At 45.6% G+C, this 25,904-nt stretch overlaps 1 protein-coding gene across 3 annotated transcripts in view; it reads right to left on the bottom strand.

The window, feature by feature from the left end:
• The window catches only part of LOC140425258 (secernin-1-like), a 159,353-nt gene that overhangs the window by 112,005 nt on the left and 21,444 nt on the right, over positions 1-25,904 (bottom strand). For all 3 annotated transcript variants that reach the window (XM_072509378.1, XM_072509376.1, XM_072509377.1), the window contains exon 2: positions 15,493-15,652. In XM_072509378.1, the coding sequence (XP_072365479.1) occupies positions 15,493-15,651 (159 nt within the window). In that variant the 5' untranslated portion in view covers position 15,652. The remainder of the gene's footprint in view (positions 1-15,492; positions 15,653-25,904) is intronic.

Genomic DNA, 25,904 nt, shown 5'->3' with positions numbered 1-25,904 from the left:
TGGTCCCCCCTGTCCACTGGTCTTATATTATCCTGTTTCCGACGATCTTTGAGAGGGGATGGAGGTGGCTGGTTGTATTGAGTCACCCTGCTCTCACAACCAGGGCCTAGGTTGCTGGTTGCTTGGGCACCGCAGTGACGACTTCTGTGGAAATGAAGGTGCTTCATCCTGAGAAGCGTTCAATGATCCTGTCATGGCTTTTTCAAGCAACACTGACGGGTTCATTATCCTGCAGTTCTTCAATAATCCTGGATGTTGCTCCCTTGTGATCATGTTGCTGATTATTTGTTGTCTTTTCTGCTGCTAAGAAGGCGTGTGAGCATGAGGGATAAAGTCATCTATTACCCTGCTCTAGCAAATATAGGTGATTTGTGCACAGTTTTATTCATTTTCTTTTTATGTGCAGTTATCCTTGCCGTTATGGGAAGGAAGTATGTTTTGGACTCCCCTCGTCTTGTTAATAGTGCAGATGAGTGGAGCCACAGCAGGGTGATGGTTGGTGTAGAGTTAGGTAATAGTTAAGTCCACAGTAAGATTGAGGATAGTCCTCGGTTAGAGCTAATCGTACTGGGTTTTGTTATTTTGAATTTAAGAATATATGCCTACCTCAAGTCAATGGCAGATTACATATCCTGGGGAGGATTAGGTTCCTTCTAATTTTTCTTTTGAGGTTGGTGTGCTTTGAAAATGAGTAGTGGCACATGCTGAGGTGGATCAGTTAATCCTCAAATAACGTGTTGACTGTTCCGAGGTCAATTTGGCATGTTTTCCTTAATTTCCCCCTTCATCAACAGCAGTGTGCTGTTCGGTGGGGAGGTGTCGCACTGGCTGAGGTATAGGTTTTGGGGTGTGCTGGGAGCTGCTTTTGAATCGTCAGAGGGTGCCTGGCTAGGCCCGGTGCTGTGGTTGTTGGTATGCTGTTGTCCCCCCGGAGCTTGGGATGTCGCTTCTTGAAGGCACTTATTCGGGACATCCAGAGAGGACTCTTCTGTGCACAGGGACCTGGACTGAGCAGAGTTCTGTATTTTCATTGATATTCTGTTGCCCCCGCCCCTGTGGTTGGGACACCTCTTATTTGTTTGAGCAGTAACGAGGGTCGGCGTGTGCTGGGGGAATTATAAGTAAATAAAACACCTCTTTAGAACTGGGATTCTTGTAAATGTTCTTTGTTTGGAGGGGGGTGGAATGATAAATCCTGCAGGGGTACAGAAGGTTCTGGTATCCAAGGGAACGCGGTGTGTCATTGGTGGCTCTGCCGCTGCTGCACTTGAGCGAGATGCATTCCCGAACAGGGTACGCAAAGCTTATCCTGAATTCTTGTGGTAATTACAAGCAATCAACGTGTGCGAAGGTGTGCCCCATTTTTAAATGTTTTCATGGCTTTATCCTGTTCGCCCTCCTTCTCATGGCTTTAAGAGGTATCAAATTATGTCTAATAATTCTGCATTCATGATTGTTGATCCTTTACTTTTTCTTGTGGTGCTGCACCATTCCTGTGGTTTTGTAGCTTTACTTGTTAAATTAGGTTTATGGAGATGAACTATTTTTTAAAATAAAGTCACTGTCCTCTATTTCTTTCATTTCATTCCTCAGCAACGGTCACTAGCTTATCCCATGTGGAAACTCCCAGTTGCTCCACCTCCTCTGCATTTGTTCTGATGATGCAAACTTCCACACCAGCATTGGAGATTTTTTTCCTCAATTGAGAATTTCCCATCCTGGATGTGTGGAGAGCTTTCCCGGTCTTCCTGGCATGTCGGACCCTTGCCACCATTGTCAAGGGCATAGCTGAATAGACCAACATTTATTATCCATCCCTATCCGCCCTTGAGAAGGTGGTGGTGAGCTGCCACCTTGAACCACTGTAGATCATGTTAAGAAGAAAATTCCAGGATTTTGACCCAGTGACAGTGAAGGAGCAGCGATAGATTTCCAAGTCAGGATGGTGAGCGGCTTGGAGAGGATCCTCAGGGTGGTGGTGTTCCCAGGTATCTGCTGGCCTTGTCCTTCTAGATGGTCATGGGTTTGGAAGATACTATCTAACGAGCCTTGAATTCCTGCAGTGCTTCTTGTAGATGGTGCATAATGCTGTGGTGGTGGAGGGAGTGAATGTTTGTGGAAGGGGTGCCAATCAAGCAGGCTGCTGTGTCCTGGATGAGGTCGCACTTCGAGTGTTGTCGGAGCTGCACTCATCCTGGCAAGTGGGGAGTATTCCATTACACTCCTGGTTTGTACCTTGTAGACGTGGACAGGCTCTGGGGAGTCAGGAGGTGAGTTACTCACCACAGATTCCTTGCTTCCGACCTGCTATTGGAACCACATTATTTGTATGGATCGTCCAGTTCAGTTTCTGGTCAAGGATAATCCCCAAGTTGTTGATAGTAATACCATTGAATATCCAGGGGCGGGTGGTTAGATTCTCTCTTGCTGGCAATGGTCATCGCCTGCCGCTCTTGTATGATGCAAATATAACTTGCCACATGTCAGCTCAAGCCTGGATAGTGTCCAGTTTTGCTTCATTTATACATGGAGTTGCGAATGGTGCTGAACTGCAAAATCCCCATTTCTGCCCTTATGACGGAAGGCAGGCCATTGATGAAGCAGCCAAAGATGGTTGGGCCTAGGAAACTACCCCGAGGAACCCCTGCAGTTCAGTCCAGGAACTGCTTGTGCTAGGTATGGCTCCAAGCAATGGAGAGTCAAGGCAGCCACCCTCATCTCGCGTCGAGTCCAGTTTTACAATCTGCTACATGCAGCAAATGAACATAAAAGCTGCTTAATGGTTTGTATTAGTCTAATCTTTGACATGTTTCTCTGTCTTCCTTTTGAAAGATTTGATAAATGTATGTGCTGAAGATGCAATATCCAGTTCAGGTAATCTCTGTTACACCATCTGAGTTTGGCAAATAGATAACTAAATATAGGACAGTTCAGGCACACCACTGAAAGTAAGATGCTCGGATCATTCATGGGAATCAGAGAAAGTGAAACTTTTACAATCAATTTGTTGAGTTCAGACTTTCAATTTTACTAAAGACTGGTGGATCTCTGTGGTGCCACTCACAATAGGTGAGAGGAACTGCTGTTCCACAAGGCTGGAATGATTGATAAACTAAACCATTGAGAGCATTATTAAACAAAATATGACACTGCGCCACATAAGAAATAGTGGAGCCGATAATAAAAAGCTTGGTCAAAGTGGTAGGTTTTGATTAGCATCTTAAAAAAAGAGTTGGAAGAGATTTTAGGGAATGAATTTGGTAGTTTATATATCCGTTGCAGCTGAAGGGATGGTCACCAATGGTAAAGCAATTAAAATCCAGGATATTCAAGAAGCTAGAATTGGAGGAGCACAGATATCTTGGAAGGTCCTAGGGCTGGATGAGTTAGAGATGGGGAGGGGGAGGCCAGGGAGGTATTTGAAAACCAGATGAGGATCTTGAAATACAGGTAATACCTTACTGTGAGCCAGTATCGGTCGTGAACGAACAGGATTGGTGCAACTTATAATACAAATGTTTTATATAACCTCAGGTTATGGAGGGTAGAACATGAGGAACCACATGGTTGCATTGGAATAGTTGTCTTTGAATTCACAAAGGCCGAGATCAATATTGCTTCCACAATCCGAGCCTTTAAAAAAAGATTGTTCATGCACACCATTGATCTTGGGTAATATTGCTGGCCTAGTGGCCTGACCTTCCAATAAATAGTTACTGTGGATTGTTTTTGATTCATGTGTGTATATAAAACACTCCTGAAATAGCTTAATGGTACAGTGCTATAGCAATGCATAGTGCTAAAGGATAACTTTATATTTCTGGAAAAGGTTTCATATAAAACATTATTTGAATTAGGGGTAGGAGGAGGCCATTCGAGCTGCTTCTAATGCAATTATGTACATTATTTAAAAAAGGAGACCAAAACTGTACACCCCTGATGTGGTCTGACCAATGTCCTGTACAACTATAGTCCCAAAACATCCTTATTTATATATTCCATTCCCTTTGCGATTTCATTTATTTATATTATCTTAAACAGCAATTTATTTGTTCGTTAAGCCTTCAATAAACTGAAAAAAGTAAACTTAATTGTAGTATTCTGATGTGTCACATTTAAGGGCACAGCAAGAACTTCTTACTGTGCTCACCCCAGTCCAACGTCAGCATCTCCACATCACATTTAAGGGCAACACGGTAGCACAGTTGTTAGCCCTGTTGCTTCACAGCTCCAGAGTCCCAGGTACGATTCCTGCCTTGGGTCACTGTCTGTGTGGAGTCTGCACGTTCTCCCAGTGTCTGCGTGGGTTTCGTCCGGGTGCTCTGGTTTCCTCCCACAAGTCCCGAAAGACGTGCTCTTAGGCAAATTGGACATTCTGAATTCTCCCTCTGTGTACCCGAACAGGCACCGGAATGTGGCGACTATGGGATTTTCACAGTAACTTCATTGCAGTGTTAATGTAAGCCTACTTGTGACAATAAAGATTATCAAGATTATTATAAAATGAAGTTGAACTGTTTTCAAAGCAGCATTTCTATTTGAATAAAGTAGAAATTCCTCTCGTCATTGAGCTTATGCTTGCCTACTCAAACATGCATATTGTTGATATGAGCCTCCTAGTTTTGGTCCGTTAAAAAACGGGAGGATGAAATGAGTCCAATTTGCATATCATTAAGTGGTTTGAATTATGTAACAATCTGAAGTGAAGTCATGGTACCTTTTTCAACGGTTTAATTATTCAGTTGCTTTAAACTAGTACTTTAGCCATTTTTTGTGTCATGAAAAAAGAACAGGCTGGCCCCAGAATAACATTTGGGCGCAAGTCTCATTGCCGCATGATACAACGAATTAAGTACCTATTAAATGCAGCAAACAGTATTTTGATGCTTTAGTATCTGAATTTTTTTCATGCTCAAGTCTGTGTTGACCTTGCAATAAACAACCTGGGGTAGTGATGACTGTAAAACCAGAAAGAAAACTGAGCCCACTTGCTTTGCTGGATAAAAATATATGGGAATAGAATGCACAGGTGGGGTTAAGACACGTGGGCTTGTGTGGTAATAGGCATCAATGTGATCTGGCTGGTTCAAACAACCTGTTTCTGTGTTATGTTTCCTGTGATCCTTTGCCATTTATTTGCATTCCTTTTCTAGATTTATTTTTGACATGTATTTCTGTAGTCCGAATTACCCCATTGGCCAAAACAAAGTTGCTTTTAAACTAATCTACACAGTGGAAGCAGGTTTAAATAGGGTGCTTTCTGTTTACTGATAACTGGAGGAGATCATTAGTTGCTTTTTGCCACTCTTATTTGCAGTGAGTTCATTCAATGCCAGGAATGAAGACTTTTAAATGGAGATCTTTGTAAAATTAGAATTCTCTACGTTAATTGGAAAATATTTTATTGTATTTGATCCTTTTGGCATGAAAATAAAAAACGTGAACCAATCTCTTTCAGTTTCAAATGAGCGAAAATCGCATCACATTTGTCAGGACAGAATTATACTCTGGCAGTACAGAGCAGCCAGATGTGCAGTATTTGGGTATTAAGTGCTGGGAAAAGTGTTAGGTCTGTCAGTAACATAAATCTACTTTTAATGGTGTAAAATAAAATCGGTCACTTTTTGCCACCATTCAGTTTTTAAATCCCATATATTTTCAATGAGTCAGTGGAAATATTAAAGGCAGTAATTGATGCATCTTTCACATATTGGAGTATTGACGTCTTTCCCACTCTGGTGAAATATTATTTTTTAATTCATCGGCTGGAAACAGGAATTTAACATTTAAAAGGACAGACTTTGTTGAAATAGATTTCAACTCACAGCTTAAGATGGCCACCCCTAATTTACCTGACTGTATGTTCCACCTTCCAACCCTAATGCGACTGAGACAGCAAATCCACGAACCCCACCAACAATAATGAACTGCCCCCAGCCACCATCCCGAGACCTCAAGCTACAAACTGACTTTCTGATATATGCTCCCTTACAAATGTATTTGTGTCTTTTATTATTTTAATAAAATTGGTCGTATAAAAAGAAAATCACAGAATGTAAGCAATCAAGTACTTCTAACTAAGCCCCTGTTGTAGTCAATCAATGAGGGGGAAGCCATTCTACCCCTCCACACCCCAGTCATAACACTGTTAAAATGTGAAGAAGGCATCAGTGTAATATAGTGTAACTGGATATAAAGCCCTATGAGGGCTGGTTGATGATCATACAGTTTCAATAGTGTGGAAGGCTTTCCAAAGTTTTATTAGCAGAAGCTTCATCTTGATTATCAATATTACACGTGGCCTGGGAAGTTGGATATCAGGGCATATAAAATGAAAAATAGGCTATTGCACAGCAGAAAAATCTGAATCCAAACTTCACATTTGGTTTCAATTTGACTGCATTGTCTAATGTTCCACAATACAATTCAGAATTTTTTTTTTGGGGGGGGGGGGGGGGAAGTAAAATCTCCACACTCCTTAACCAGTTAGGTATGTACATTGTGCCATCTATAAATGAATAGATTTTGCATTTATATAATTTGTTTTCAAAGATGCATTTCCAGTTTTGAAAAATATAACTGTCACCACCCTCATTTCAAATATAATATGGCTCAGCTGGTCTATTAACATCAGACCGTGATTTTTTCATTCATTCACCATTAATTTTTTTAACTTTACTGTTTAAACACAGTGGCACTTAAGTGTCATTTTAGGTGTGAAAATCAGTGTGGCGTAAATCTGAACCCAATCTTCCCACAATAAACTAAGAAAACTAGTGCAATAAACAAACCCCCACGTGAATCACACTGATTTAGCGTCCCGAGGAACCTGAGTCATCTGGCATTGGGGCTCACCCATACACGATTAACAAGGGGAGCTAGCAAAAACCAAGATGGCGTCGGAAGGTGGCAGTTTAACATGGGGCCCTGAACAACAAGAGTTCTTGAAATGCTGTGTGGAAGAGATCAAAAAGGAAATGAAGAAAGAGCTGTTGGCCCCGATACTACAGGCGATCGAAGGGCTAAAGGAGGAACAAAAGACCCAGGAGCGGGAGCTTCGGGTCGTGAAGGCAAAGGCAGCCGAGAATGAGGACGATATACAGGGCCTGGTGGTGAAGACGGAGACGCAGGAGGCACATCAGAAACGATGTGTGGAAAGGTTGGAGGCACTGGAAAACAACGCAAGGAGGAACAACCTGAGGATTCTTGGTCTTCCTGAAGGTGTGGAGGGAGCGGACGTCAGGGCATATGTGAGCACGATGCTGCACTCGTTAATGGGAGCGGAGGCCCCGGCGGGTCCGTTGGAGGTGGAGGGAGCATACCGAGTGATGGCGCGAGGACCGAGAGCAGGAGAAATTCCCAGAGCCATAGTGGTGAGATTCCTCCGTTTTAAGGATAGATAAATGGTCCTTAGATGGGCGAAGAAAACTCGGAGCAGTAAATGGGAGAACGCGGTGATCCGCGTTTATCAAGACTGGAGTGTGGAGGTGGCGAGAAGGAGGGCGAGCTTTAATCGGGCCAAGGCGGTGCTTCATAAAAAGAAGATAAAATTTGGAATGCTGCAACCGGCAAGACTGTGGGTCACATATCGAGGGAGGCACCACTACTTTGAGACGGCGGATGAAGCGTGGACTTTTATTGTGGAAGAAAAACTGGAATGAGCGGGTTATTAAAAAGAACGTTTGAACAAAGTGGTGGGGCGAATGTGGGGGGCAAAGAGGGGTTTTATGTACTAATCCTGCGATGTGGTAACTTTTCTCTCTCCCACAGGTGGTGATGGGGGGAGGAGGGGAGGTGGAGGAGATGGGGCGTTGGCCATTGGGGGCGGGGCCAAGGGAGAAGCGCGGGCTTGGTTCCCGCGCTATGATAATCATGGCGGGAATAGAGAAGCAGGAAGGAGGGGGCGTCGCACGGTGCGAGCCGAGGTCACGGGGGGAAGCCGAGGTCAGCCAGAGTTTGCTGACTTCTGGGAGCAACATGGGGGGAGTAATTACGCTAGCGGGGGATCTAGCGGGGGGGGGTGGGAGGGGGGAATTACTGGGTTGCTGCTGCTGGGGAGAGGGGGGAGCTGGTATGGGAGAGGATGGGCGGGGGGGCACCGCCTGGGGGGGATACAGCTGCGTGGGAACCGGGTGAGGAGCTGGAAAAAGGTGATGGCTAATCGACAAGGGTGGGGGGGTAGGAAGCCCCCCAACTCGGCTGATCACGTGGAACGTGAGAGGGCTGAACGGGCCGATAAAGAGGGCACGGGTACTCGCACACCTTAAGAAACTTAAGGCAGATGTGGTTATGTTACAGGAAACGCACCTGAAACTGATAGACCAGGTTAGGCTACGCAAAGGATGGGTGGGGCAGGTGTTCCATTCGGGGCTAGATGCGAAAAACAGGGGGGTGGCTATATTAGTGGGGAAGCGGGTAATGTTCGAGGCAAAGACTATAGTGGCGGATAACGGGGGCAGATACGTGATGGTGAGTGGCAAACTACAGGGGGAGACGGTGGTTTTGGTAAACGTATATGCCCCGAACTGGGATGATGCCAATTTTATGAGGCGGATGCTAGGACGCATTCCGGACCTAGAGATGGGAAAGCTGATAATGGGGGGAGATTTTAATATGGTGTTGGAACCAGGGCTGGATAGGTCGAAGTCCAGGACTGGAAGGAGGCCGGCAGCAGCCAAGGTACTTAAAGATTTTATGGAGCAGATGGGAGGTGTAGACCCGTGGAGATTTAGCAGACCTAGGAGTAAGGAGTTCTCGTTTTTCTCCTATGTCCATAAAGTCTACTCGCGAATAGACTTTTTTGTGCTGGGTAGGGCATTGATCCCGAAGGTAAGGGGAATGGAGTATACGGCTATAGCCATTTCGGATCACGCTCCACACTGGGTGGACTTGGAGATAGGGGAGGAAACAGAAGGGCGCCCACCCTGGAGAATGGACATGGGACTAATGGCAGATGAGGGGGTGTGTCTAAGGGTGAGGGGGTGCATTGAAAAGTACTTGGAACTCAATGATAATGGGGAGGTCCAGGTGGGAGTGGTCTGGGAGGCGTTGAAGGCGGTGGTTAGAGGGGAGCTGATATCAATAAGGGCACATAAAGGGAAGCAGGAGAGTAAGGAACGGGAGCGGTTGCTGCAAGAACTTTTGAGGGTGGACAGACAATATGCGGAAGCACCGGAGGAGGGACTGTACAGGGAAAGGCAAAGGCTACATGTAGAATTTGACTTGCTGACTACAGGCACTGCAGAGGCACAATGGAGGAAGGCACAGGGTGTACAGTACGAATATGGGGAGAAGGCGAGCAGGTTGCTGGCACACCAATTGAGGAAAAGGGGAGCAGCAAGGGAAATAGGGGGAGTGAGGGATGAGGAAGGAGAGATGGAGCGGGGAGCGGAGAGAGTGAATGGAGTGTTCAAGACATTTTATAAAAAATTATATGAAGCTCAACCCCCGGATGGGAGGGAGAGAATGATGGGCTTCTTGGATCGGCTGGAATTTCCCAAGGTGGAAGAGCAGGAAAGGGTGGGACTGGGAGCACAGATCGAGGTAGAAGAAGTGGTGAAAGGAATTAGGAGCATGCAGGCGGGAAAGGCCCCGGGACCGGATGGATTCCCAGTCGAATTCTATAGAAAATATGTGGACTTGCTCGCCCCGGTACTGACGAGGACCTTTAATGAGGCAAAGGAAAGGGGACAACTGCCCCCGACTATGTCTGAAGCAACGATATCGCTTCTCTTAAAGAAGGAAAAGGACCCGCTACAATGCGGGTCCTATAGACCTATTTCCCTCCTAAATGTAGATGCCAAGGTCCTGGCCAAGGTAATGGCAATGAGAATAGAGGAATGTGTCCCGGGGGTGGTCCACGAGGACCAAACTGGGTTTGTGAAGGGGAGACAGCTGAACACGAATATACGGAGGTTGTTAGGGGTAATGATGATGGCCCCACCAGAGGGAGAAACGGAGATAGTAGTGGCGATGGATGCCGAGAAAGCATTTGATAGAGTGGAGTGGGATTATTTGTGGGAGGTGTTGAGGAGATTTGGTTTTGGAGAGGGGTATGTTAGATGGGTGCAGCTGTTGTATAGGGCCCCAGTGGCGAGCGTGGTCATGAATGGACGGGGATCTGCATATTTTCGGCTCCATAGAGGGACAAGGCAGGGATGCCCTCTGTCCCCATTATTGTTTGCACTGGCGATTGAGCCCCTGGCGATAGCATTGAGGGGTTCCAAGAAGTGGAGGGGAGTACTTAGGGGAGGAGAAGAACACCGGGTATCTTTGTATGCGGACGATTTGCTACTATACGTGGCGGACCCGGCGGAGGGGATGCCAGAAATAATGCGGATACTTGGGGAGTTTGGGGATTTTTCAGGGTATAAATTGAACATGGGGAAAAGTGAGTTGTTTGTGGTGCATCCAGGGGAGCAGAGTAGAGAAATAGAGGACCTACCGTTGAGGAAGGTAACAAGGGACTTTCGTTACCTGGGGATCCAGATAGCTAAGAATTGGGGCACATTGCATAGGTTAAATTTAACGCGGTTGGTGGAACAGATGGAGGAGGATTTCAAGAGATGGGATATGGTATCCCTGTCAATGGCAGGGAGGGTGCAGGCGGTTAAGATGGTGGTCCTCCCGAGATTCCTCTTTGTGTTTCAGTGCCTCCCGGTGGTGATCACGAAGGCTTTTTTTAAAAGGATTGAAAAGAGCATCATGGGTTTTGTGTGGGCCGGGAAGACCCCGAGAGTGAGGAAGGGATTCTTACAGCGTAGCAGGGATAGGGGGGGGGCTGGCACTACCGAGCCTAAGTGAATATTATTGGGCCGCTAATATTTCAATGGTGAGTAAGTGGATGGGAGAGGAGGAGGGAGCGGCGTGGAAGAGATTAGAGAGGGCGTCCTGTAGGGGGACTAGCCTACAGGCTATGGTGACAGCCCCATTGCCGTTCTCACCGAGGAACTACACCACAAGCCCGGTGGTGGTGGCTACACTGAAGATTTGGGGACAGTGGAGACGGCATAGGGGAAAGACTGGAGCCTTGGGGGGGTCCCCGATAAGAAACAACCATAGGTTTGCCCCGGGGGGAATGGATGGGGGATATGGAATGTGGCAAAGAGCAGGAATAACGCAACTGAAAGATCTGTTTGTGGATGGGAAGTTCGCGAGTCTGGGAGCGCTGACCGAGAAATATGGGTTGCCCCAAGGGAATGCATTCAGGTATATGCAACTGAGGGCTTTTGCGAGGCAACAGGTGAGGGAATTCCCGCAGCTCCCGACACAAGAGGTGCAGGACAGAGTGATCTCAAAGACATGGGTGGGGGATGGTAAGGTGTCAGATATATATAGGGAAATGAGGGACGAAGGGGAGACTATGGTAGATGAACTAAAAGGGAAATGGGAAGAAGAGCTGGGGGAGGAGATCGAGGAGGGGCTGTGGGCAGATGCCCTAAGCAGGGTAAACTCGTCGTCCTCGTGTGCCAGGCTAAGCCTGATTCAGTTTAAGGTATTACACAGGGCACATATGACTGGAGCACGGCTCAGTAAATTTTTTTTTGGGGTGGAGGATAGGTGTGCGAGGTGCTCGAGAAGCCCAGCGAATCATACCCATATGTTTTGGTCATGCCCGGCACTACAGGGGTTTTGGATGGGGGTGACAAAGGTGCTTTCAAAAGTAGTAGGAGTCCGGGTCGAACCAAGCTGGGGGTTGGCTATATTTGGGGTTGCACAAGAGCCGGGAGTGCAGGAGGCTAGAGAGGCCGATGTTTTGGCCTTTGCGTCCCTAGTAGCCCGGCGCAGGATATTGCTAATGTGGAAAGAAGCCAAGCCCCCGGGGGTGGAGACCTGGATAAATGACATGGCGGGGTTTATAAAGCTAGAGCGGATTAAGTTCGTCCTAAGGGGGTCGGCTCAAGGGTTCACCAGGCGGTGGCAACCGTTCGTCGAATACCTCGCAGAAAGATAGACGGAATGGAAAAAAGAAGGCAGCAGCAGCAGCCCAGGATCCGGGGGGGGGGGGGGGGAGGGAGGAGGAACCAGAAGGACTCTCAGGGTTGTTAATATATACTGTATAGTATGTATAGGTCGTTGCTACAGATAATTATATATTGGACTGTTAAATTATATTTTTGGAGAGTGTTACTTGTGACAAGGCAGTTGCCAATTAGGGCTAGTTTTCATTTTTGTTATTATTATTTATTCATTTTTTGTTTATAAAATAGGTCATTGTTATTTGTGTTGTTATAATATTGTGTAAAGGATGCACAATGTACTGTGTTGGTTGACCAAAAATTTTCAATAAAATATTTAATAAAAAAAAACAAGGGGAGCTGAATTTAAATAGGGTCTCTGCATCCTCTTTCAGTTGAGCCAGTAGGATGGTAACGTGGAGCCTGCACATTGCTTCTTGGAGGGAGACCTGAAGAGGCTTCTGGACACCGTGGAGGAGAGGTGGGGCACCCTGTACCGCTGAGTGAGTAGAAGATCCAGAAGCAGCAAGGTTAAACCAGCCTGGGATGCGGTGCTGTGGCAGTCAGTACCATCAGCCTGACTGGGAGAACTGCAGTCCACAGTGAATAACCTCATTCAAGCTGCAAAGGTGAGTGACCACCTGTCTCCTCTTGGCATCAGTCCCATCTGTTACACCTGAAATGTTGACATCAATCCACTCCCTGACACCTCGCACCCCCCCGCCCCCAAGCACCTTCCTCCAATTCCCCTAGCACTCCGTATCACAACCCCTTCCTGTTTCAACCGCAGGAGACGACAGCCCATGCTAAAAGTGACAGGGAGAAGACGGACGGGGAGTTGTGTCTCCTAGTCCCCAATGAAGATGGGGTGGTAGAGATAGCAGGGGAGGCACAGGAAGAGCCATGACCTGCACCACTGGAGTGAGGGTCCACTGAACCTTCATCCATATGACCTGCTTCGAGTGAGCTCTATGCTTCCCTGACTCTTGTTCCTCCCTTTCACTGAACCATGTTTCTTGTCTTGCAGGATCACCACTGATAATACCGGGACATCTAGAGTCACCACTTTCCCTGTAATGCTCGGCACCTCGGTGGAAAGCTCGGAGGGATGCAATGATCAGGCATGACTCATACCACCACCAGCATAGAGATATGTACCTTGGTAGGCAAGATTAACAGGCAGGCTTCTTGGTCACTAACTGACGAGCACCACTCAGCTGCTGATGCACATCAGGTGGAGGTAGGAAGTTTTGATGGGATTGGGCAGTCGGAGGTCTGCTGGAACTGAGGATCCAGCTATCCTCACAGACGCCGAGTCTCTGGAGAAATTCTTGCGGAGCTGCGGGAGATGTAAAAGCAGAGCTGGGAAATCCAAATCGGGGAGAAAGTTAACAGTGTTGCCGAAGGTGAATGGAAAACTGGCCTTTGTAACTGGAGGGATAGAATACAAAGATCTGGAAGTTATATTTCAGCTCTAGCCGAATTAGATCACACCTGGAACAAAGTGGGAAATTCCACCACGGGTGGGATTCTCTCAGCCCACGCCAGGCCGGAGAATCACCGGGCAGGGCGGCAATTGCGCGACGCCACCCCAACGCCGGTCCGCTGATTCTCTGGTGAGCGGAGAATTGGAGCCATTGGCGCCAGCGCAGTCGGTGCGGCGCCAGTCGGGGGCCACTCTATGCGGCCCCCCCCCCGGCGATTCTCCGCCCGGGATGGGCCGACTGGCCGCAAATAAATCCGAATCCCGCTGGCACTGTCCAGGTGTGGTCTTACACGGCGGGACCTCGGCGTGCATCCTTTCGGATGCGGCCTGGTGGTGGGGGGCGGGGGGGCCTCCGCTGTGTCCTGGCCCGCGATCGGGGCTTACCGATCAGCAGGCCGGCCTCTCGGGCTGGGGGCCTCTTTTGCTCCGCGCCGGCCCCTGTAGCCCTACGCCATGTTGCATTGGGGCCGGCGTGAAGAAGGAGGCTACCGCGCATGTGCACCGGTCGCAGCGCACATACACAGACCTGCAGCGCACATTTGATGCCGGTGTCGGCAGCTGGAACGGCGTGTGTCGCTCCAGTGCCGTGCTGGCCTCCTGTAGGGCTCGGAATAGCTGCTCCTGGGGGCCTGTTGACGCCGTCGTAAAACCCAATACCGTTTACGACGGCGTCAACACTTAGCCTCAGGATCAGTGAATCGCGCCCCACATCTTCAGAAAACTATACTGACCTTGAAAGGAGCATATCACAAAATTACCAGAATGATAATGGACCTCCATAAATTAAACTACAGGAGAGATTAATACCAACCAAGGTTGCAACCCCTGAAATATGGAATGTTAAAGGATGGTTTGATTGAAATTGAAGATGTTAAGGGAACAGATTGGTAGATAAAAATAAATATGTTTGCTGTTTAGGCAGCCTTAGACCATGGAGATATATTCTAAAAATAAGGAGCCAGATCTTCCAGGAGTGAAATTAGGATACACTCCCACATGCAAAGGGTGGTAGAATTTTGGAACTCATCTTCAATCGCAATTGATGCTAGATCTATGTCTGTTTAAAATTGGAGATTGGTAAGCTTTTGTTATCCAAAACGTATTAAAGTATATTGGGCAAAGTTCAGTCACAGATTGGCCATGAACGATGGTGGAACAGGTTAGAGGAGCTCAATGATCTATACCTGACCCCCTATGTCACTATGAATGCTTTCCACTTTCCTTGATGACCATTTCCTCTGGAAGAGCCTATTCCCTCCACGGAATATTGAGATTTCCCAATTTAAATTTTTCAGAACAAAAAAAAATGTTTAAAGAATACTCAGGGAAAAGCTCATGTATTTCAGCAACCCCCAATACGTCCAAGTTCATCAGGTAAGAAATTAAGCTTGAATTTACCTGGATTTTACAACAGAATTTTTTAAGGCTACTCTTGATATCTAATTGTAGGACAATGGTACTTAAAACAACCTAGAAATGATAGACATCAAATACAGCATTTCCGTGATGAGCCGAGCTTAAAGCAGAAACATTCAAAAGGAACATAGGGCCATAATGTTGTATATTAAAAGGATAATATATCCTGGTACTAGTGTTTTACACTTTTCATTAGATGAAGAGAAAGAGTTATCCACTGTGAGAGCTTTTCACGGACAGAATCTCATCCAAATTCTGCTCAGCGCTGAAGTGGATGCCAGATGTCAGCATCCTACAATACTACACCATGATCTGCAGCCTTTGAATGCTCTGACAGCAGGGAGAGTATAAAACCCACAATTGTTCAGGTAATGGGCCAGCCATTTGAGAGTTTAAAACCAACAAACGAGTGCCATGTCATCTAAACTTTCTTATTTATTGAAGTGGAAGCTGGAAGCAGAATATTCCTCAAGGCAACTTTGGAAATGGATTTCTAGGATTATTTTAAATAAATGATTTCTGACATATGTTACAAGTTATTGCAAAACAAAACAAAATGAATCGGTGCATATTTTAATGATGAATTAAACGGAAAATAACTATTTGCAGATGAAAAAACAAACTATTTCTCACCTGAACCTTTGATCCTGGTTCATGAGAAGCAGTAGGAAAATAAATGACTTCTTGAACTTCATTACCAGGCCTTGCTGAATTTTTTCCAAATATCGTATATGCATCCTCGGTGGTTGATCGTAGAGCTGCAAAGCAGGAACTGGAAGGTGGCATGGCCATTCTAAAGATTGAGAAAAGTCAACAGAATCATTACCAAGCATAAATTTGCCATTGCTTGCCGTAGTAGAGGAGGGCTGATTTAGCTCAGTGGGTTAAACAGCTGGTTTGCGATGCAACCTATTGTTGCCCCCCCCCCCCCCCCCCCCCCCCCCCCCCCCCACTCGGACACACATGTGCAAGAGAAAACATTCCCAGCCCAGTTAACCGAAAGAAACAAAAAGAAAAGAAAAACCCTACATCGAAAATTCATACCTTCATTCCCTCACCAGTACAAATGCAAACTTTAACTTACAAAAGTACGCGGCGGCTCCAGGATCGATACAGAAGGCATTACAAATATAGTGCAAAAACAAAAGTACTTTTAACGTGAACACTGCAACAAAGTTCAAACACCTCAGTCCCCTGCCAGCCCTTTCCTTCTGGCAAAGTCCATCGCTTCCTCGGGTGACTCAAAATAGAAGTGTTGCTCCTCATAACTCCTCATAGGTGACCCAAAGACGGGCCGGATACAGCAGTCCAAACTTCACCTTCTTGAAAAGGGTCGACGTTACTTGGTTAAATCCCGCTCTTCTCCTGGCTTCATCCGCGCTCAGGTCTTGGTAAATGCGCAGGATGCTGTTCTCCCACTTACAGCTCCGTGTCTGCTTGGCCCACTGTAGAATACGCTCCTTATCCAGGTACCTGTGCAATCTCACTACCATTGCCCTGGGGGTCACCTACACACGGCTTCTCGCTAGTGCTCTGTGCACCCTCTCTACCTCCAGGGGTTGGGTGAACGTCCCATTCCCCATTAGCTTCTCAAACATACCAGCTATATATGCCCCCTGCAACAGCTCCTTCGGACCCCTCCAGGAGACCACTCCGGGAGACCAACGATCCTCAAGTTCTGCCGGCAGGACCTATTCTCTAGATCCTACACCTTCTCCTGGAGTCTTTTCTACTGGTCTCTCAGCATGCCCATCTCCACCTCCATTGCTGTTTGGTGTTCCTCGTGCTCGGTCAGTGCCTTCGCCACTTTCTGGATTGCCCGATCTTGAGCATCCAATCTCTGTTCCAGCCGAGCAACCAATTCCCTAATCAAGTAGAAGCATTCCTGTTTCTGCTTGGCGAAGCCCTCTTGGATAAACTTCATCAACTGCTACGTCGACCGCTGGGTCGTCGAGTCAGAACTCCCCTCGTCCGCCATGCTTTTTCCCGCTGCAGCTTCAATCCAGGCCTTCTCTGTTCGCCTATTTCTTCCTTTTGCGAGCACTCGTGGTCTGCCTATCCATGCACTGGTGTGGGACTTCTCCTCACAGTCGCCTCCATAATCGATTTTTCCGAGAAAAAAATCGGGGGAAAGGACCAAAGGTCCGTCCTGAGCGGGAGGCACCAAATGTGCGACCTACTCCTTCATGGCCGCCACCGGAAGTCTCTGTTTTCCCCTCCTTAAATCAATCCCTTGGTCCTTCTTTGCTGAATTCGAAACTGCTCCCGGACCTGTTGCTTTTCTTAGTCAATTTGCTTCTTCCTTGGATCGAATACAATCTCTAATTCCCCTTGTAAGCCATTGTTTGGCCACCTATCCAGTTTTACCTTTGCTGCAAACAGGAATTGAACAATTGTTGCAGTTCACCCACATGCTCTTTGAATGTTTGCCAAACAACATTTCTCCAATCAATCATAGCCAACTTGCGCCTCATATCATCGCAGTTTCCTTTATTTAGATTCAGGACCCGAGACTCAGAATCAACTAAGTCACTCTCCATCTTGATGAAGAATTCTATCATATTATGGTTGCTCATCTTCGCAGGGCCTCACAACTAGATGCTAAATTATTCCTTTCTCATATGCTGGGCAGGATGGTGGCAGTGGTTAGCACTGCTGCCTCACAGCGCCAGGGACCCGGGTTCAATTCCAACCTTGGGTGACAGTTTTCCCGTGCCTGCGTGAGTTTCCTCCAGGTGCTCTGGTTTCCTCCCACAATCCAAAGATGTGCAGATTAGATGATTGCCCCACAGTGTCCAAAAGGTTAGGTCGGGTGCTCTTACAAAGGGTCAGTGCAGACTCGATGGGCCAAATGACCTCCTTCTATACTGTAGGGATTCTGTGATACTATGATTTATTATACAATACCCAATCTTGAATGGCCTGTTCTCCAGTTGGTTCCTCAACATATTGGTCCAGAAAACCATCCCATACACACTCCAGGAATACCTCCTCTACAGTATTGTTACCAATTTGAAAAGCCATCCATAATTACATATGTTCCTTTATCGTATGTCTCTCCAATGTCCTGTTTAATGCCCCCCCAAGATCACCACTACAGTTTGAAGGTCTATATTCAACCCCACCCCCTTGGTGCTTCTCAACTCTGCCCATACAAATTCCATGTCGGAGCCAATATCCTTCCTCAGTATTATTACCAGCAACGCAACATCACCGCCTTTTCCTTTTTATCTGCCCTTTCTAAATACTGAATCCCCCTGGATGCTCCCATCCCTGGTCACCCTGTGGCCAGGTCTCCATAATCCTGACCATATCACACCCGTTTATTTGCAGGATCAATTAATCCACCTGATTGCGAATACCCATACATTAAGGCACGAAGCCTTAAGGCGAGTCTTTTTAACATTCTTTGTCCCGTTCCCATTATTTTTCACTGTGGCCCCGTTTGATTCTGGCCGTTGGTTTCTCTATGTATCACTTCTCTTATTTCCCTTTCTGTCTTTTGCTCTTCTCCTCGTTTCCTCTTCCTCTGACTCCTTGCATAGGTTCCCATCTCCCTACCATTTTAGTTTAAACCCTCCCGAACCACTCTAGCAAATACTCCCCCTTCATCCATCAGTCCCGGTCTTGCCCAGGTGCACCTGCCCAATTTGTAAATAGTCCCACCTCCCCCAGAACGGTGCCAATTTCCCAGGAATCTGAAACTTTTCCCCTCTGCCCATCTCATCATCGGGTATATCCGGCTATTTCTGCTCTGACAGCACTGGTAGTAATCCGGAGATCACTACTTTTGAGGTCCTACTTTTCAACTTACTTCCCAACGCCCAGGATTCTGCTTTTAGGACTTGCCCCTTTTTAAAAAAAACCTATGTCCAATGTGTACCACAACCACCGGTTGTTCACCCTACTCCTCCAGAATGTCCTGTTGCTGCTCTGAGACAGCCTTGAACCTAGCACGAGGGAGGCACTTCTGGAGTCTCATCTTTGGCCACAGAAACATCCATCTATTCCCCTTACAATTGAATGCCCTATAACTACTGCATTCCCGTGGGAGATTTATTTATAGAGGGGACGTTTGCGAGCTTGGGGGCATTGGAGGAAAAGTATAAGTTGCCCCGGGGAAACTTCGTTAGATATATGCAGGTGAGGGCGTTCACAAGACAACAGGTGAGGGAATTTCCGCTGCTCCCGGCACAGGGGATTCAGGACAGAGTGCTTTCGGGGGTGTGGGTCAGAGAGGGCAAGGTGTCAGAAATATACCGAGAGATGAGGGAGGAGGGGGAGGAGTTGGTGGGCGAATTAAAAGGAAAGTGGGAAGAAGAGCTAGGGGAGGAGATAAAGGAGGGTATGTGGGCTGATGCCCTAAGCAGGGTAAATTCCTCTTCCTCGTGCGCCAGGCTTAGCCTGATTCAATTCAAGGTGCTACATAGAGCACACATAACGGGAGAAAGACTGAGCAGGTTCTTTGGAGTGGAGGACAAATGTGGGAGGTGCGGCGGAAGCCCGGCAAACCACGCACATATGTTTTGGTCGTGCCCGGCACTGGAGGGGTATTGGAAGGGAGTGACGGGAGTGATTTCCAAGGTGGTGAAGGCCCGGGTCAAACCAGGCTGGGGGCTAGCTCTATTTGGAGTTGCGGATGAGCCGGGAGTGCAGGAGGCGAAAGAGGCCGACGTTGTGGCCTTTGCGTCCCTAGTAGCCCGGCGTAGGATTCTACTCATGTGGAAGGAGGCGAAACCCCCCGGACTGGAGGCCTGGGTAAACGATATGGCGGGGTTCATAAAACTGGAGTAGATAAAGTTTGCCCTGAGAGGATCGGCTCAAGGGTTCACCAGGCGGTGGCAGCCATTCCTCGACTACCTAGGGGAACGTTAGAGGGAAGACAGATGACCAGCAGCAGCAGCCCAGGGGGGGGGGGGTGGAAGTTTTAGTTTGTTAAATGATTAGATTACCATGTTGATTAGCCATTTGTTTATTGTTAAACTTTCTTTACTGTTATGTTTGTAAAGGGAAAAAATTTTGATCGAAAACATTTTCAATAAAATAGATTTATTTTTAAAAAACTACTGCATTCCCACACTTTATACTCCTCTCCTATGCAGCAGAGTCAACCATGGTGCAACAAATGTGGCTGTTGCTGCTTCCCAGAGGGGTAATTTCCCCCTACAGTATCCAAAGTGGTATATCTGTTTTACAGGGTAAGAAGTCTTACAACACCAGGAGTCCAACAGGTTTGTTTTGAATCACTAGCTTTCGGAACACTGCTCCTTCCTCAGGTGAATGAAGGAGGTGGGTTCCAGAAACATGTATATAGGCAAAGTCAAAGCTGCAATACGATACTTTGAATGAGAGTCTTTGCAGGTAAACTACTGGTTAGAACCAGGCAAGTTACTGGTTCTAACGGTGCTCAGTTCTCAGAGAGGGAAACCTGGTTGGATCAGATGTTTGCTGCCTTAAAAATAGTTACCGAGGAAATATGTTATTTCCTTCAGACTTCATGGAATATTCCAGTGACACAGAATAAAGAAGTCAATGATTGCCGGATTTCAAAATGGCCCAAAGACTGGACACAGGAGTCACTACAATGGATGGACAAGCAGAATGAGGATGAAAGCATCTTTAGCAGATCTAGCTATTACAGAAAATATAACAGCATTAACAATAACAAATTAATGAATATGAAGTAAGCTCCAAGGATAGATAATACTGGGGTGATTGAAGCACCATTATGCAGTGACCTGTCTAAAAATGAGAAACAGGGTCCTCAAAATGGCAGTGAATTTTGATGAATGTATTAGTCCTGGATTCATTAACTGTAGAGCTAGATTGTACTTTTACAGCATGTGGTACAGATTGGTTACAATGTTACTTTGATTCGTGAAGATTCTATTTGTCAAAGGTTAAAAATAACTTGCTAAAAGATGCAGGCGTGGTTGATGAAGAGGCTAATTGACAAGATTAGTAATAAATGTAATACTCCAGGAAAAGTAACCAGAGGACAAAACCACGTTCTATTGGAAGCCTTCTATTGTCAGAAGACTTTTAATGAGCTAGCTGTTGCTATGGGTCTAAAGGACATTCTGTAGACTTTGAAACCAGATTTAGGCTTCTTACGATAATACTTAAAAAGGACAAAAGGGTTGATAGGGAAAAAATCATAAGAAAGGGATATGGACTAGGCTCGGTGCAGTGACAAACGTTCAGACATAAAAATATAAACATCATGGTCATGAATAAAGCAGCTGAAAGTTTCTGATGATGAATGTAGAAATTTCAATATATTGTATTATATATATTTGGTGTAGTAAGGGTTAAAAGTATGGCTTTGTATGTGGCAACGACAGTCATATTTTTAAATATCCTGATTTGAAAGTCAGCTACACTTTTTGGAGACAAGAGGTGCAATTAAAGCATCATAAAAGTAAGATCATTCATTCCATTCATGGATATTGTTTCCTGAAGTTGGATGAAGTTTTGTTTAGATTAAGAGGGTTCCCTAGGGAACAGATAATAAGAGACATTGTGTTTAATTTTAGCAAGGTGTAGTTAACGGGAGGAGCCAAGGCCTGAATCAGTGAGGTGTAGAGTTTCAGGGGTTTTTCAGTTTAGTTTTAGATTGGGATGTAAACAGACAAGCTGCGCTCTCAATACAGTTCAGTTAAAGATCTGTCTGTGAGCAGACCAGTAGTTTCTAAAGAAATAGTCAGTTTAAAGATTTGACCAGCAAAGATTTTACCTGTGAATAGAACATGGGTTGCTGAAAAAGTTGGCAGTTTAAACTGTAGTTTGATACAGGCAAGAATCTGCAGCTGGTTTCTGAAGGATCTCTCTTTCTCAAAGTGATTTCTCCAAGATATTGCTTAACTGCAAGTATTCCTGGGTAGGCTAACTGTAATTAAAACTGGATTGTGATCAGAGATGGGTTTTGAGAGAGCGGTGATAAAGTTCATTGTATTGATAAGCATTGTTTGACTGGTAATTAAACGTGATTTGTCTTTGTGATACTGAAGTTAGTAATACTGTGTTAAATATTGATAATGTTTAAATATTTAAATATACCATATCCCGATTTGTGTGTGAAATCACTCAAGAGTGAAGCATCCTTTCCTCCGTCTTAGAAATTAAATAAAATATTGGGGTTTCTGCCCAGTATCCTAGCAACAGTTGGGCTCTGATCAAGGATCATAATACTCTGTAAAAGCAACTGTTCAGTGATCAATGAAATACTGCATTAAATTTTAGTTGATCAATAAGACTGCAAATTGACAACCCACCTGGCATGGTAATTCATGCAAAGAATTCACTCCAATGAGTGAAGATATAGCCCATATCAATTAGTCTGTCAGCAAAATTCCAAGTTCCTTATGTGCTATCCAATAGTTGCCCTGCTCTAGAAGTACTTCAATTAGTCCCATTTCTTTCTGCACATTTGAACACTTTATGCAGAGAGGCAGGTTTTCATTGATGCCAAAATCTTCGAGTAAATTCAGAGCGCACTAAGACAGCAGATAAATTCTGTCCCAGATGAGATGTATTCAGGACATTTGGTGTATAATAAAAGAGGATAAAAGAGTGTCGCAGAGAATGACAAGGTCCTGACAAGGTCATTATGGTAAGGTAATACTAATCAAACGTGGCAAGTTCCTCATGATGAATTGAAATTAGTTAATCTTAAATAATTAAAGATTAAATCATCTTGGGCTCCAAGGAGCTGTTTGAAGTAAATGAGGCACCTTGTACCTCAAATGCTCAAGTGCTTTATGGTGAAGTTCTTGAGTAATGGAATATGATGGATCAAGGGTTGCGTGGTGGCAATGCGAGTGATCTTAGCACACACAGCTATTATAGCAAAAGACCAATTACCAGAATAGTTATTCAGGTGACATATTCCAGAGATGGGGTATGAAACTGGAATGTGCTGAAAATGCTACTGACATACGGACCATGTTGTCTGTGGGGTTTTTTTGGGGGGGGAAACACCGTTAATGTATCTGCTTCCACAACCTCCCCTGGCAAAGCGTTCCACCCTCTGCGTAAAAAACCTGCCTCTCACATCTTCTCTAAATGGACCTTAAACCTATGCCCCCTGGTGACTGACCACCTTCAAAGATCTGTGGACCTGCACGCCCAGATCTCTCTGACTTTCTATATTCCCAAGAATTTTACCATTTATGGTATATTTACCCTCTATGTTAGACCTACCAAAATGCATTACCTCACATTTGTCCAGAATAAACTCCATTTGCCAATTCTCTGCCCAAGTCTCCAACCTATGTCCTGCTGTATCTTCTGACAATCCTCAACATTATCTGCCACGCCACCAACCTGGGTGTCATCCGCGAACATACAATCAGACCCGGAGGCCCAAGCACCGATCCCCGTGGAGTTTATTTGGAAGTATAAGAGTGACCAATTTTATCACATACGTGGATTTATACTGAAAAATCTGGCAGATAGGATATATTAGGACAAGGTGAGGTTGGTCACTAGGATATTTCACATGTTAGAGCGCACTCTTCCACAGCTGGAAAAGTAATCTTATCTTTTTAATCTCTTTTGGTCATGAGTGTAGAACAATTAAACAACTTGCATTTCCATAAGTTAATACTTTTGTGGGGGAAATAGGGGAACTATGGAAACCAAACAAATGCATCTATGGCCTGAATGATATTTCCTGGATGTGGCATTTTTAGCAAGATTTTTTTGCTGAAACGATATTGGGCCTGATTCAGTTTTATTTGAGCGAGAGTGCGACGAGGCCAGTGAATAGTGGGAGGCCTAACACAAGAACCGCGCCAGGCACCAAACTGTTTGTGATGCAACTGGCCCTCTCCCGTAGCCAAAATCGGGATCCCGCCGTAGCATGGTGAGAAACCAATCATCACCACTTACACCTGTAACCATCTGAGTTGGCCACGTCCCGCCTTAAAATGGAGAACCGCAAAGGCTGAAGGGAAATTCAGCCAACACAGGCAAAAACTAGCAGGTGCAAGCTTACTGTGTATTAGACTCTGCAGAAACCCAGACAGCATCGATACAAGCAGCCATCTGCATAGTAATGTAGCAGCCATCTACATAGTAATGAACGATCCCCGGGAACAATCGAAACATTTTGAGGTAAACAAGGCCAAGCCAGACTCCTCGGCGCCAGCAGGAGCCAACACAAAAGAGGTTAACGGACACTTAAAGACCGCCCAACGATCAGGGAACAGCTCCAGTATTGGAGAAATCAAACCAAGCGATTGGAACGAAGTCCAATCACTTGGAACCAGGTACGGAGCCCGCCCCGAAAGGCGGGAAGCCCCTGGGGGCTATAAAGTAAAGCCCCCAAGTTCAAATCGTCCTTCTTGACAGGGTCACTCAGCAATGCAAAGCAACCCCCGAGAGTGAACTGTCTGGCGTCCTCCAAGAAAGTAAGTCTCAAGTCAACGCTCGCTAAGAGATAGGCGCTCCTAGCTACCAGTCCGTACCAGCTTTTGAATCCCGCAGACTCAGAACCCGAACGAAAGGCCATTTGTTCTCCTGACCTGGTGGGCCAGTCCGAAGCTAAGTATTGGCCTGTTAGTGATAGAAATAGCTTAGAAAGTAGAGTTTATGCATGAGTAGTCATTTACTGTGTATAATAAATGTGCTTTGATTTGAATCTTACTAATTGGTGTGTTGAGTTATTGATCATTACTTGAACTTGAACCTCGTGGCGGTATCATAAAGATACCTGGCGACTCTAGAGCAAAGGTTATAAAACAGAGCCAATTGAACCAACCAAAAGTTAGCAACAAACCCCATTGCCATACAGGAGCCACCCCATATCCAACAGCTTCCATGATCCAGCCGCCTCCCCAGCAAGTGGTCACGCTGGCGCTGATTAGTACTCCTTATGAAAAACGTGAAGCTGGCCAAAGCTTCTTCAATATTGTGGCCTACCATTTGTCTTCACAGATCTGCATGCCTTTTCTCTTAATTTGATATCGCAAACATTTTAGCTAGCCATAGATGGTGCATTATTCTTGTAGAGTCTTCTTCCTCAATGGAATATATCATTTTCTACTCTCTTTCCTTTTAACCTATTTTCCAATTCTACTTTAGTGAACTTGTCTTCATACCTGCATAATTGTCTTTAAGTCACTTGTTACGGACCCACATTGCTCACTCTCAACAGAACATGAAATTTGATCATAGTGTGATCACTGATGCCTCAATGGTCTTTTAATAAGAGGTCTTCAATTAATCCGGTCTTATTATACATTACCAGCTCCAAAGGCCCGATGGGTTCCAGAACATATTGTTTGAAGAAATTGTCCCAAATACACTATGAACTCATCCTCCAAACTACCTTTGCTAACTTGAGCCTATAAACTACTTCCACCAGTGACTTCTTTCATTTGCTATTTCTTACCTCCACCCACATAATTCTACTTACTGATATTCTGAAGGATTGATCTTCTGAAAGAAGATTATTCCTTATTATACTGATCTCATCCCAACACCTTTTCCTTGCCTCCTGTCCCACTTTGGCCTGTCATGTCTGAACCAACTCTCCAATTCTAATTGTCTTTTTACCATTTTGCCCACTTTGGCCTTCATTTGCTGGTGCACTTATGGTTTTACACCCCTTCCTGCCACACTCCAGCTATTATTGTATCATTAACTTGCACTATTACCTTCCCTTCTCTTTAAATTTCCAAATCTCTTCTCACATGACCTCACCCACAACTGTTTAGTTTAAAGTCCATCTCTGCAGCCCTAGGTTTACAATTTGCCAGTACCCTGGTCCCAGCCTTTCCTCAGTGCCAGTGTTCCATCAACGCCAACATCTCTCTAAAGTTGCCCATTTCCAGGCTTATTACACCTCTCATGCAATTCGTCTAGCCACTACTGGAAAAAAATAAAATTGTATTTTCAAGCACAATAACTAGGCTTCGGGCCTCCATTCACTGCAGTACTCCTGCAACTATTGAAATGTTCAATATACTGTTTCACTATTATTGTTGAAACTGACTATCCAAAACCATGTCATTGTATTTGATTCCAAACTCTTTTTTCTC

The sequence above is a fragment of the Scyliorhinus torazame genome, chromosome 6, assembly GCF_047496885.1.
Source record: "Scyliorhinus torazame isolate Kashiwa2021f chromosome 6, sScyTor2.1, whole genome shotgun sequence".
NCBI classification, from domain to species: domain Eukaryota; kingdom Metazoa; phylum Chordata; class Chondrichthyes; order Carcharhiniformes; family Scyliorhinidae; genus Scyliorhinus; species Scyliorhinus torazame.
The sequence above is the reverse complement of the archived record's forward strand: the minus strand, read 5'-3'. Positions and strand labels throughout refer to the sequence as shown.